General features: G+C 43.2%; 1 protein-coding gene and 1 long non-coding RNA gene across 6 annotated transcripts in view; one reads left to right on the forward strand and one right to left on the reverse strand.

Annotated features, from left to right (window-relative positions):
- LOC309326538 overlaps nt 1-14,563 on the reverse strand; it is a 99,123-nt gene that overhangs the window by 8,192 nt on the left and 76,368 nt on the right. The gene's annotated exons all lie outside the window — the stretch shown is intronic.
- Nucleotides 240-14,480, forward strand: LOC309326440 (up-regulator of cell proliferation-like; the record flags this gene model as incomplete). Of its 5 annotated transcripts, XM_081835149.1 has the most annotated exons (5): nt 240-753; nt 5,128-5,199; nt 6,887-6,958; nt 7,889-7,960; nt 9,760-14,480. In XM_081835149.1, exons 1-5 carry the CDS (start codon nt 477-479, stop codon nt 14,478-14,480), a joined length of 5,214 nt encoding a protein of 1,737 aa, XP_081691275.1. In that variant the 5' UTR covers nt 240-476. The 5 variants fall into 5 exon arrangements, with proteins under 5 accessions (XP_081691275.1, XP_081691276.1, XP_081691277.1 ...); XM_081835150.1 differs by lacking the exon at nt 7,889-7,960; XM_081835151.1 differs by lacking the exon at nt 7,889-7,960 and having other exon boundaries at nt 9,805-14,480.

Below are 14,563 nucleotides of genomic sequence, written 5' to 3' on the forward strand. Positions count from 1 at the left end.
ATTTGTTATCTCAGAACCCGTGTCAGAGTGAGACTTTCAGTTTCAGTTTCTGCTCTCTGCCTTTAAATATAGGAGAGGCACAAGTATTTGCTACCTGGAGCCGAGAAGACTTTCTGCTGCTCCTACAGAGAAAAGAAGGTAGGCTCTATTCCTTTCTACCTGAGATGAAAAGCATACAGATCTTATGTGAATGCTTAGAGTTTGTGTACATTTCATGAACTCTTCCTTATTAAATGTGCTTATAACATGTGCTAAAAGTCAAATTAAATTGCGCAAAATAAATTTGCTGGTAAGCGACTGAATCCCACCCTAAAATAGCAAGTCTGGAACCAGCCACAGTTTGCAGCTGAAGTAGAAAAACAAAAATTGTGATTTGGTATAAGACAACTTTTGAAAGCTGAACAGGTTCTAATTCTTTCTCCCCTCTTCTTGCTCTTTAAATAAAATGTTTCTTTCACAGACTGCTGCTTTCAGAGATGATGTCCAGCTATGAAATTATACGCAAAGGGAGAAAGCAATTAATTGATATACTTCAGAAGGACATAGACTGTGTTTTAGATGAGTTACGCATAGAAACTGTCATCACAAAAGAAGAATATGAGGGCCTGGAGAAAATCAAAGACTCAAAGAAAACAAGTAGAGAGTTGCTTATTCTGATACAAGAAAAAGGGGAAGCTGCCTGTAGCCAGTTCCTGGAATGCTTAGAAGTCGCATGTCCTGGTTCAAATCGTGCTCTGCAAGTTCAAAAACACGGTGAGTCCCACCATTCTTCCCAAACCTTAAAAACGTTTAGATATATCTTCCTTCTTCCTTGTTATCACAACAGCCATATGAGTTAAGAAACCACTTATCACTTTACAGATGAGACTCAAAATCTGCTCCAGAGTTCTGGCCACTCAATGCTGATGTTGGAATCCCATCCAGGTGAGTTTGCAGTTTAGCAGCAGAGGCTGGAGCCATTGGTTTGTTTTTGCCTTTTTAAACCTATTTCTTTGAGGCAGGTGCAGGAAAATATTTTTCTGCCCGAGGGCTGCATTCCTTTCTGGCCAACCTTCCCTGCTGGTGGTGGGTGGGGCCAAAGGCAAAAGTGGGTGGAGCAACAAATGCATTTTTTTGTAAAAAGACTAGTTTCTACATATACCTTCATGTTATGCAGGACTTCTGGGAGATTTGGCATTACAGAACCCATTAGATTAAACACAATAAACTAAACTAAACAAAGCCCTAACCCACCCTAACCCTAAACAAAACAAAACAAAACAAAAACCATTTGAAAACATGGTATCTGAAGAAGTGTGCATGCACACGAAAGCTCATACCAAGAACTGACTTAGTTGGTCTTTAAGGTGCTACTGGAAGGAATTTTTTTTTCATTTGAAAACATACATCACACCTTTTCCATATCTATCTTTCATTCCCTTATTTCCTCGACCTCCTCTCACCTCCCTTTTTGTATTCCACTTCTGTTAATTGTTTCAGCAAATCCTTTCCATCTTTCTCTATTTTCTATGATAATATAAATATCTTAACATATTTTTAACCTTATTTTCCATTAAAGATAAAATACTTATATATGCTTTACTCCTTATAACATTTCTGCTAAGGCCATAAGGATTCATTCCACCATTTTTCTATCACTCATTAATTTTATAATATATCTATATATAAACTTTAAATTTTCCAATCTTCATCCACCATCTCCTCCCCCTGGTTTCGGGTTCTGCCAGTCCTTTCCGTCAATTCCATATAGTCCATCAACCTGGCGATCTTATATCCGAGGCTCTTAACTCTCTTCCAAGTCCCTTCTGCAGATCTTCTTCATATTCTTTAATGCTAAAGAACAGGTTTCGAGAAAACTCCAACCCAACAATACTTTTATTCCTTCTGGACAGGTCAGCCAAATTTCCATAGTTGAGGCTAAGATCCATAAAGTAATTCAGGACATGTTTCAAGATTCCTCCAAATCCAAAGGCCCCCCCTAACTTCAGTCTCCTCCAAACCCAGATCCATGTCCCAAAAGTCAATTGATCCCTGCATAGAGGGATCTTTCCAACTTTCCTTCTTCAGTCCAAGCCGGGATCCGATCCTCAAAATCTGACTTTTCCTAGATTCAATCATGGAAGGCCTCAACCTATGGTCCTCCACAGCTTTCTCCTTCTCCTCCACAGTTTGTCCTGCCAAAGTGGATTCCTGTACCAGGTCCTGAATTATTTCTGTATTGGTACTCACTTTTTGTTTCAAATTATTCACTTTTTGTCCCAAGCTATCAATTTTAATAGTCATATCATCTGTCTTGTTATGAAGCTGTTCCAGCGAATAGCTTATCTTGCATAGTACGGTCACTATGGCTTCTGTCAACATTCTTAAATAGTCCAAGGTCAATTCCCTGTTCTCACACTTTCTTATCTAGCAGCTGGAGATTCCCTAGTTCCACTCCTGTAACATTTCAAAAGCTCCCTCTAGAGGGAAACAGTCTCCTCTTGTATCAATCCTTTCAAAAACAACTCAAGCAATAAAAATAGTTTCAATTTTCAGTTACTTTTCCTCTTTTTTAAATGCAGAAAAGGACAATGGAAACAGTATACTTCTCTTATTTAGTTAGCTGTCAAATACGTTCTGTTCTGTTCACAGTCAATGAACTCTCCCAAAACGTCACTTTTTCTAGCAGCCCTTCCAGGTTCAGAGCGGTGGTAATTTGGTTTTTCACTCTCTCCTGCAGGCTCACTAGGTTCAAAATTTTCCCCCTCTTCTCCTGCTTCCAAGGGGGATTTGGTGCTTTTATCAGATGGAAATTTAATCCTTTACCAAAGATTTTCCATGACTTTAGCTTGTGACGTCTTTGCTTTAAAATATTTACAAAAGAGGAAGGCGGACTTCCTGTTTAGAACTTTCCCGTTTCGATGCCAAATTAAGATATTTGAAATCCAATTTTCCGTTCTACTCACGGGTAGTTGTTTAAAGTCCAATTGTCCACAGGAAAAAGTCAGCGCTCTCCGGCAGCAGCAATGCGGCTTCACTCCGTGAAAAAAGCAGTCGATTCGAAGCACCGCACCACTCACCCCACTTCGCTCCGGATCCCCAAAACAGGGTTTCCCCGCGAGTAGGGGAGGCGCAAAAGGTGCCAGCTGAATCCCAAGTTCACAAGCTTCTCCCGCCTGTGATTTCAGTGGGTCTCCGCCTTCGCCGTGGCGGTCAGACCCTGGTTTTCACGGAGCTAGTCCCTCCCGATCGGAGGAGCTCCGCCATTGCTGGAGGCGCCAACCCGGAAGTCAAATGTAAATCATTCTCACTGCTGCCAATATATCATCTTTATAAACAGTAGTCTTCTTATTTTCCATAAGTACAGATTCCTTTTCACATGTATAGTCATTCAAATCAATATTCTCAGACCTGTTGTGTAGGGATATTCGGTCTCACTTCTTGTTTCCATCCCTGCAGCTTTTGCAAAGTCGCATTCCAAACCATCTTGCTTGCAGGCTAAAAATAGCTTGCTTTTCCTTGACACAAAGTCTTTTCCCAGATAATCCACTTCGGCACCTTTCTCCCTCTCTACAGATCTGGTCCGTAAATCCTTTTAATTGCAGTTCATTCAACCTTGGGCTGGGGTGTAGGGTGTAGTAAAATCATTTTAAATTCCTTATTAAGCATATTTGCCCTCCCCCCTTATTTTCTCGGTAATCCTGTTGTGCAAATTCCATCAATTGCTGTTGTAAAATTCAAATTGCTGTTCTCAGACCTGTTGTAGAGCAATATTGGTTTGTCCTCTTTGTTTCATTCCCTGCGACTTTTACAAAGTCACATTCCAAACCTTCTTGTTTGAAGGCTAAAAATAGCTCCCAGATAACATATTCATACTGTGCCATTGTAGTTCTACTCTGGAGTTTCCCTTAACACAAACTTTCCCCAGATGATCCACTTTGGGCCTTTTCTCCCTCCCTACAGGTCTGATCTATAAATCATTTTAATTGCTGTCCATTCAACCTTGGTCGGGGGGGGGGTAGGACATAGTAAAATCATTTTAAATCCTTGTTGAACATAAATTATTTGCCCCCCCCCTTTCCTCAGTATCACAGTACAGTCGTACCTCTGCTTACATATCCCTCTGGATACGTAAACTTCGGGTTGTGAATGCAGGATGTGCAGAAGGGCACCTTCGGTTATGGACTTTATGGGATATGGCTGGGGCTCCGGAATGGATCCCATTTGTAACCCAGAGGTACCACTTTAGTACAAACACAATAACATCAACACAACATACACACGGTTCTTTTATTTTCGCAGGTGAGGACAGGCAAAAGAAACCATTTGGCATCCATATAGAGAGAGCACAAACCCCCCTGTCCTCCCCTTCCATCAGTTGCTGAACTAAAGTTTGTCATGCTTCAAACAGAAAGTTCATCCAATACCTCCAGGGAGCTAATTGCGGTCCTTTTCGCAGCCGATTGTTGTGGCCCATTATCATATGTCGCTTCAGGACATTGATTGCCCTCAGTGTTTCAAACTGTTAAGAAACCCTTCACAAATCAAGCCGCCGATGGAGGAGCATCCATGGCAAGGACACGCTCCCAGGTTGCATCCATACTACCTTTCAGTTTAGGCCAGGCATAGGCAAACTCCAGCCCTCCAGATGTTTGGGACTACGATTCCCATCATCCCTAGCTAACAGGACCGGTGGTCAGGGATTATGGGAATTGTAGTCCCAAACATCTGGAGAGCCGGAGTTTGCCTGTGCCTGCTTTAGGCAGCCTTGGACTTAAGCGACACCACAGGATACAGTGAACTCCCCAGTATCCTATGAGGAGCATTGCCAGGAATTTCACCTCATAAAAATCTGGTTAACCCCTGCTGGAATCTCCACCCCTGCACCAGAGAGCAGAGGAGAGCAGGCACCATATTAGTGGGTGTGATTGGAAACCAGGCCTTGGCATCTGTTTCCAGGAGTGGGGAACCTGTGGTCCTCCATCTCCCATCATCCCCCAGCCAGCATAGCTAGACGTCAAGAATGAAGGAAGTTGTTGAACCTTGGGAGGGTGTGTCCGCAGGTTTCTCACCCCGATCTAGCATACTGTATAATCGCAAATGTTCAGAATGTATACCCCATTTTGCTAGAAACTTGTTTGTTTCTAGGTTGCTCAGTCAGTGAAGAGGAAGGTGAAATTCAGAAACACCCAGAGGAAGAGAAGATAGATTTTGAAATCAGTATGGTAAAGGGAACCCTGACAATTAGGTCCAGTTGTGGCCGACTCTGGGGTTACGGCACTCATCTTGATTTATCGGCCGAGGGAGCCAGCGTACAGCCTCCGGGTCATGTGGCCAGCATGACTAAGCCGCTTCTGGCGAACCACAGCAGCGTCACCCCGTCTCTAAGTTGTCCAAGTCAAGAGGAAGAAGATGATGTCCAGGAAGAATTGGAGGAAGAGAATAAACACCCCACCACAGGTAATCCCTCCTAATCATCATCACAGTGGAAAGGGAATGTAGGGTGTGTTGGAGAGAGAATTTTGGAAGAGAGATCTCACGCTCTCGTAGCAGAGTAAATACTGCATGCTTAGGGAGTGCTCTTCAGCTCCATGGAACCATTTATGTGGAGTACCTCAGGGTTCAATTTTATCCCCTGTGCTGTTTAACAACTACATGAAACCACTGAGTAGGATCATCCTGAACCAGTTCAGGACGACCAACAGTCTCCTCAGAGAGAAAGGCCTGCTTTTGGGTGGGGGGTGGAGAGAAGCCCCAAGTGCTCCGAGAGTCTCCTCTGGTCTGTTTGACTTTTCTCACATACTTAGTGACTTGTCCATCTAGTAACAATTTGAATCTTTCATGAAGATATCCAAACATGACTACTGTATATGTGAAATAAAGATCCATTTGATTGATTGGGTATTAATTAATTAAGTAAATAAATAAACAAACTTAAATGACTTTGGAGGGTGGTAGATCACTGCCACTATGTTATACTGGTAGTAGATCACAACCTATTTGAAGTTGGATATACCGATTGTAATCCAACAACCAACCTTGGGAGGGCGTGTCCACAGGTTTCTCATCCCCTGATCTAGCATACTGTATAATCGCAAATGTTCAGAATGTATACCCCATTTTGCTAGAAACTTGTTTGTTTCTAGGTTGCTCAGTTGGTGAAGAGGAAGGTGAAATACAGAAACACCCAGAGGAAGAGAAGAGAGATCTTGAAATCGGTAAGGTAAAGCGACCCCACACCATTAGGTCCAGTCATGGCTGACTCTGGGGTTGTGGCGCTCATCTCGCTTTATCAGCCGAGGGAGCAGGCATACAGCTTCCGGGTCGTGGGGCCAGCATGACTAAGCCGCTTCTGGCGAACCAGAGCAGCGCTCGGAAACGCCGTTTCCCTTCCCGCCGTAGTGGTACCTATTTATCTACTTGCACTTTGACGTGCTTTCGAAGTATTAGGTTGGCAGGAGCAGGGACCGAGCAACGGGAGCTCACCCCGTTGCGGGGATTTGAACCGCCGACCTTCTGATCGGCAAGTCCTAGGATCTAGTGAGGGGGTGCAGCTCAGGGATTCCTTTTACAGAGCAGGAGCAATGACATGATCTGCTGGAAAAGTACCTGTGAAGTTGAGGAGCTCCTGAACTAAGGAATTTACTAGTACAGTTTCGTTACTCATCACTGCTGCTGTGTGGTTTCAGGGGCTGTTTTGAATATTGGCCAAGGCTGCAGAAAGGTCTATCCCATTGCTGGTCCCTTAATGGGGACATGGCTTTTTAGTGGCGATTCTTATCCCAGCATGTAGCTTTTGTTGTTAAACCACTTTGAGATGTTTCACGGGAAATATACACGTAAATAGGTTGCCACATTGGAAAAGGCATTTTTCGATGGTTGTGCTAATGTGAGCTTCTGTCTCTAGGTTGTCCAAGTCAAGAGAAAGAAGATGATGTCCGGGAAGAATTGGAGGAAGAGAATAAACACCCCACCCCAGGTAATCCCTCCTAATCATCATCACAGTGGAAAGGGAATGTAGGGTGTGCTGGAGAGAGAGTTTTGGAAGAGAGATCTTACGCTCTCGTAGCAGAGTAAATGCTGCATGCTTAGGGAGTGCTCTTCAGCTCCATGGAGTGTGGAGTACCTCAGGGTTCAATATTATCCCTTATGCTGTTTAACACCTACATGAAACCACAGAGTAGGGTCATCCTGAAACAGTTCAGGACGACCCACAGTCTCCCCAGAGAGAAAGGCCTGCTTTGGGGTGGGGGGTGGAGAGAGGCCTGCGCGCTCCGACAGTCTCCTCATGTCTGTTTGACTTTTCTCACATGTTTAGTTACTTGTCCATCTAGTAACAATTTGAATCTTTCATGAAGATATCCAAACATGACTACTGTATATGTGAAATAAAGATCCATTTGATTGATTGATTGGGTATTAATTAAGTAAATAAACAAACAAATAAGCTTAAATGACTTTGGAGGGTGGTAGATCAATGCCAGTTTGATATACTGGTAGTAGATCACAACCTATTTGAATTTGGACATGCCTATTATAGTCCAACAACCTTGGGAGGGCGTGTCCACAGGTTTCTCATCCCCTGATCCAGTGTGGTGTAGTGGTTAAGAGCAGTGGACTCATAATCTGGTGAACCGGGTTCGCGTCTCCGCTCCTCCACATGCAGCTGCTGGGTGACCTTGGGCTAGTCACACTTCTTTGAAGTCTCTCAGCCCCACTCACCTCACAGAGTGTTTGTTGTGGGGGAGAAAGGGAAAGGAGAATGTTAGCCGCTTTGAGACTCCTTGGGGTAGTGATAAAGCGGGATATCAAATCCAAACTCCTCCTCCTCCTCCTGATCTAGCATACTGTATAATCGCAAATGTTCAGAATGTCTACCCCATTTTGCTAGAAACTTGTTTGTTTCTAGGTTGCTCAGTTGGTGAAGAGGAAGGTGAAATACAGAAACACCCAGAGGAAGAGAAGAGAGATCTTGAAATAGGTAATCTCACCTAATCAATGGTGTAATGAATGGAGAAAGTGAGGGGGTGCAGTTCTGGGATTCTTTTTTCAGAGCAGGAGCAATGACATGATTTGCTGGGAAAGTACATGGGTGGAGTTAAGTAGAACGGTGATTGCTCCAACCACATTAAAACTGTTTTAGTTACTTCTACCCTCAACCACCTTTAAACAAACAAAAAAAAACTAGGCTAAAATAAATCACGTATACTTTAGCTTTGAAAATAAGTAAATGTTTTGCTCACGGCGTCTCCAGAAGTTACAGTAAACAAGTCTCCATCCACTGACAGTAAAACAAAGGTGAAAAGTGTTCTAAATGACTTTAAAAGTTATTGGTTTCCTTACAAAAGGATCATGCAATGTTTGGGTTAGCAAAGATGCAGGCTTTAAAATCTCCCTTTTGGAGAGATTCAGTTAACTTGGTTTTTCTTGCAGCTGGGAGCCAAAGGAGGTGGGGAGAGGATGTGAGGAAGCACCGCCCTCCCCCCCCCCGCTGTCCACCTGAGCTCAGGTTAACCATTTCATGCCCACAAGAGTCTGTCTACCTAGTCCTTGAAAGTCTCTCCAGGCCATACCCCCACAAGTCTTGCTCTGAGCTCCTTTTGAATGTGTTTGATTGGCTGGAAGGGGTCCTTGGACTGCAATAATGCTGTATGCTTACCTTGATGGGAGGATGGAGAGATGTGGGGGTGGGTGGTGTGTGGAGAAAGGTTTAGCTTTGTGTGGCTGGAAAAAGCCCCATTGCACAGAGTCATCATATTTGTTTTGCTCTGCCCACGTCTGCCTCTGTGCCCTCACCCAACCATTGGCCTGCGGCCTCTGGAAAGTAACCCACAAAGGAATGTAACTGCATCTTCTTCAAAAATCTCATTGAACATAACAGAAAAGTGCAGCAATATTTAACATTGTCACACGTTGATGTCTGTTGTCCCATCACTCATCTTCTTCCAAACAGTCCACCTTTTAGGGGATGCAGCTCTGTTGCACAAGGGTGCCAAATCTGCTTTTTAATTGCACAAGCTGAATTTGTTGATAGGTGGTTGACTCCCACCCAGAAATAATGACAGCCTGAAATCACTCCAAGACAAAGAAGTCCTGTGCAGAGGAAGGATGCTAACTGATTTTCTTTATCCATCTCAATTGGGGTTTAAGCCTGGTTTTGGTACAGATACTGCTCTGGTCATCCTGTATGATGACCTCTGTCAAGAGAGAAATAGGGGAAATGTGTTCGTGCAAATTATTGTCAGTCTTTCAAAACCATCTACCATAGTATCCTTCTGGAGTGGCTGTCCAAACTAGGAGTGGGTGGCACTGCTTTGCGGTGATGTTAGGGGGTGCTCTTTAGCTCCATGGAACCATCAATGTGGAGTTCCTTGGGGTTCAATTTTATCTCCTATGCTGTTTAACATCTACTTGAAACCACCGAGTAGGATCATCCTGAAACAGTTCAGGACCACAATACCTCCCCCCATACAAAGCAACCGAGATCCTGCAATCATCCTTTTGTGCCTCCTCCATGAGAGATCTGGAGGGAGGCAACATGAGAGCGGGCCTTTCCTGCAATGGCCCCCCGCTTGTGGAATGCTCTCCCTAGGGAGGCTTGCCTGGTGACTTTGTTACATATCTTTAGGCTCCGGGCAAAAACATTTTTCTTCTCTTAGGCCTTTTGCTAATTAAACAAAATTCATGGCCTTTTAAACAGAGGGGGGTGTTTGTTATTATGGTTTTTTATGTTATTATCAGTTTTAATATATTAGTAAATACGTTTCTCATTTTCTACAGAGAAAAGAAAAGCAGTTATGGATATTCTGTGCAAACTAAATCTAGAAAAGCATAAAAGCAAGGCGCTCTCGCTCCAAGAAGTCCTGAAAATCAGTTCGGGGAGCTTGAAGGAATCCACCCCTCAAACCTGGGAAGATTTGCCTTGGCATTTTCTGAGGAAGATATTGGCTCTGAATGTGACAGCCAGGAGCACCAGCTTCAAACAAGTTGTTGCTGATGATCAAGTACTTAGAAGAAATGAGGGGAATGAGAGGATTGATAAGGACATTTTTGTTAGTCTTGAATTGGGTGAGAGTCATTTTGTCAACCCCCTTGATGTCCTTTGTGCTGTTCTGCTTTGTTCTGACAGTTTCCTCCAACAGGAGATCCTCCTCAAAATGTCCATGTGTCAGTTTGCTCTGCCTTTGCTCCTCCCTCCCTTGGAGACTCCCAAATGCACCCTGATGCTCTGGGCCATGAGGGACATTGTGAAAAAATGGAGGCCCCATTCCTTGGCTGAAAGCAGAGGCTTTAGGGAGGACAGCCTGGTACTGACATCCATGCCGACTGTTTCCTTCGTACGGATGGGAAACTGTAACATATCTAAGTCCAAAGTCCTCAACGAGTTCCTCAGCCCTTCTCAGCAGCATAATGATTTCTTTCTACACCGAGATATGGAATGTGGGAACATCCCTCGGGAAATTGCTAATGGGCTTGTAGAGATTGCCTGGTATTTCCCAGGAGGACGGACGAACACAGATCTCTTCCCAGAGCCAGTTGCTGTTGCAAATCTCCGTGGAGATGTTGAGTCTCACTGGGTGCAGTTCAGCTTTTTAACGCAGGTCTCCTCAGCTGTCTTCATATTTGCTGAATGCATTGGCGAGAGAGAATATACTCTTTTGTCGTCACTGAAGGACCTGTCAACTCAGTTCTATTTTATCTTGGAAGGTCGCAGTAAAAAATCTGATTGTACCTTGGAGTTCTTAAATAAACTGGCAACAGTGATTAAACTTGACAATTCACATATATTGGTAAAGACTGCCACGATGAATAAAGCAGTATTTGTAGAACACCTTCAAGCTGCAGTTGGAAAAATAATAGCCTCAAATCCTCAATGTGTATGTGTTGATAAGATGTGTACAACGGCCCATGAACTTACAATCCAGGTAGATGAAGACCACAACGAATGTCAGGATGCCCTCGTATTTGCCACAGTAATTTTAGGAGAGATAAAAGATGTAGCAGTTTACAAGAAAGAAACACTGATACTCCAAGGTGATCTCTGGAAAAATCTGGCCAAAGTGGAGAAAGAACTATGCAGAATGGAAAGACAAGGGGACATGCCTTCGGAAAAATACAGATCAGAATTGAGAGGCAGCTGGTTGGAACTGCGTAGGCAGCAGAGTCAATGTGATCTCACCATTGGTTTGATTAATTTCATCCACGGCATAAAACATTTGAAGGATGCAGAGAGGAATTATTTCTTGAAATGGATGAAGTTCAACCTGGACCATATTGCTAGGGGAAATCTTTCCAAGTTACGTGCTGACTATAAAGAGAAATGCAAGATGTTAGGAGATGATGGGTGGAAGATTGCAGAGGTAGACCAATTGATATCTTCCTCTTCCTTGGGAGTTGAGCACTTCATGCGTGAGCTGGGGCAGTTTTATGAGGCAGAATACTCCATGGTTATTGAGGGCAAAATAGCAAAACACAGAAGGCAGTTTGTTCATTTCCCAAGCATTGCAGCTGACCTAATGCTAGAAGGGATTCCTCTTGAACTGATGGATGGAGATGCATCCAACATCCCCCTGCAGTGGATAAGTGATGTTCTGACCGAGCTTCATAAGAAACTAAGAGGACGATCCAAGATGATGGTGATAACCGTTCTGGGGGTTCAGAGCACTGGGAAATCGACCCTTCTGAACACCATGTTTGGCCTGCAGTTTGCTGTCAGCAGTGGGCGGTGCACACGAGGTGCCTTCATGACGCTTCTTAACGTCTCAGAGAATTTGGCTCAGGATCTTGGCTGTGACTTCATCCTGGTGATAGACACAGAGGGCTTGAAAGCCCCTGAACTGGCCAAACTGGAAGACAGCTATCAGCATGACAATGAGTTGGCCACTCTAGTCATTGGGCTGAGCGACATCACCATTGTCAACATGGCCATGGAGAATGCCACCGAAATGAAGGACATCCTGCAAATTGTGACCCATGCCTTTCTCAGGATGGAGAGGTTTGGGCAAAAACCCAACTGCCAGTTTGTTCATCAGAACGTCAGTGATGTTTCTGCACATGACCAAAACATGAGGGACAGGAAGCATCTTTTGGAACAGCTGAATGAAATGACCCAGGCTGCAGCAAAAATGGAAAAACTCAATAGGAATATCAAGTTTTCAGACATCATGGACTACGACCCAGAAATGCACAATTGGTACATCCCAGGTCTTTGGCATGGAGTCCCACCCATGGCCCCAGTTAACATGGGATACAGTGAAAAAGTCCTTGAATTAAAGAAGTACATATTTGAATTCATAAAGAAGCGCACATGTAAAATACCTCCGAAGGACATCCCTCAGTTTATTGAATGGGTGAAAAGTCTGTGGAATGCTGTGAAACATGAGAACTTCATCTTCAGCTTCCGAAACAGCCTCATAGCAGAAGCTTATAACCAGCTCTCCATGAAATATTCTGAATGGGACTGGCATTTTCGCAGAGAGATGCACCTCTGGGTGTCTGAACAGGAAGCGTCAATACAGAATGCTTCTCCCGATGAATTTGATAAAGGCAGTTTTAAAAATGAGCTTTATCAGAAGCTGTTGGCTGGAGAAGAGCAGATTTTGGAGAATTTGAAGAAATACTTTGAAAGCAGAGCAGCAAATCTGCATTTGGTAGAAAGGTACAGAGAAGATTTTGTCCGCAGTGCTCACAGCCTCAAGCAGGAACTTGAAAGTTATTCTTACAACAAATGTCAGGAAGCTGTTCACATTAAAAAGGGGCTTCACAAGATTCACTCCCTACAAACTGAATACTTGAAAATAATTGAAGGAAAGGTTGATGGGCTACTTAAAAAATGTCAGGAAAATGAAGATAGGATTGAAGATCAAGAACTGGAAAAAGAGTTTGAAAGAATGTGGACAGAAACATTATCAGAAATATCACCTGTTCCCTTAGAGAAACGACAAATATATGAAGAGGTTGACTTACATTTGAGAAGGGAATTGTCACATCGAGGAAGTTCAGTCAATGTAAAATTACAGGGAGCAAAATCTTTGTTAAGCTACAGAATGAATACTTTTCAAATGAAATCTGAATATATGGATTCAACATGGTGGCGCCGTGTGAAACACTTCTTTGCTAACAAGGAGTGTTTGCATGAGATAGAAGAACTTGCTAACTCCTTGATGGCTAAATGCAGTTCCTACATTTGTAAAAAGGTTGATTCCAAAGGAGACTATGATGATACATATTGTGGTGAACTTTTACAGATTATCAATGAAATGCTTCAACAATCTGATGCTCATAAACTTCATACAACAACATGCTTTGAAGTGGATCTAAAGCTTCACATTTTTGGGGAAGCAGCTCATGAATTTCAAAAGATGCATGAAGAGTTTATTAAGGAAAATGATCCCTATATACGCTTGGAGAAACTGAAGCCTCATTATTTCTCAATTTTCAGAGATCTTTATCTGGAAAAAGATGCCCAGCAAATCAGAGCCAAGAATTTATGTGACCAGTGTCTCCATCCTGCCATTGTGAGTTACATCAACAAAAGACTTGGGATAGAAATAGTAGATGACATTCTCAACAGTGCACAGTCCATTGGGTATGCCAGTCGGAGCTTCTTCCAGTTCACTGTCCTGAAGGAACTGTTGGAAGAGGGTAATGTCAACAGTTACCTAGAATACATTGGGTCTTATGAAAAGTTTGTCAAAAACTGGATCCAGAAACAAATTTTGGATTACTATGCAGAGAATGAGTGTCTGAAGAAACTGGAGGGAGAGATTCTCTCTGCGATAGTAAAGAAAATTATAGAAACACTGGAAAAATTAAAGCATCAAGATATTGAGGCAGTCTCAGAATTTTTGGACAGTTTTTGCAGAGAAATGCAGAAGGAGTTAGTCATTTCTAAGGACAGTCTGTTAGGGGTACAGTTTAAGAATGCAACGGATCCTGCACAGTTTTCTGCTTGTGTTGAAAACTTCCTTCCCGGTTTGCAACAGCAAATAATATCTGAATATGATATCCTGGATCTCCAGTCTAAACTCTCCAAATTGCCTGTGAGCCCCCAGGATGAGATCTTCAAGCGGGTGTTTGGCTGTGGGAAGCAGTGTCCTTTCTGCAAAGTCCCCTGTGAAGCTGGAGGGAGTGCTCATCAAGAGCATTTTGCAACCGTCCATCGGCCTCGAGGACTGGGAGAGTACATCGAAACAGAGTCAGAAAAGCTTGTTTATGATATCTGCTCAACTGCTGTGGCTTCCAACACTAAGTTCAGAAATCGGGACACAAATGGGGAATACTATCCATACAAAGATTACCGTGCATATTATCCAGACTGGTGCATCCAACCAGATCCCAGTATCAATGCTTCAGATTACTGGAAGTTTGTTTTGAACAAATATAACTGTGAATTTGCAATAATATATGAAGCTAAACCAGCTGATCTGCCAGCGGACTGGAAAAACATTACTGAAGAACAAGCACTGAAGGCCTTAAAGGACATTTATAATATGAAGTGAGCATTCTTATCTTGGCAGAAGAGAAACATGGATCTTCTTCCCATGAAAGCATGCCACAAAGTATGCAAGTCCTAAAAACGTAG

The sequence above is a fragment of the Podarcis erhardii genome, assembly GCF_964252035.2.
Source record: "Podarcis erhardii genome assembly, chromosome: 13".
Classification (NCBI taxonomy): domain Eukaryota; kingdom Metazoa; phylum Chordata; class Lepidosauria; order Squamata; family Lacertidae; genus Podarcis; species Podarcis erhardii.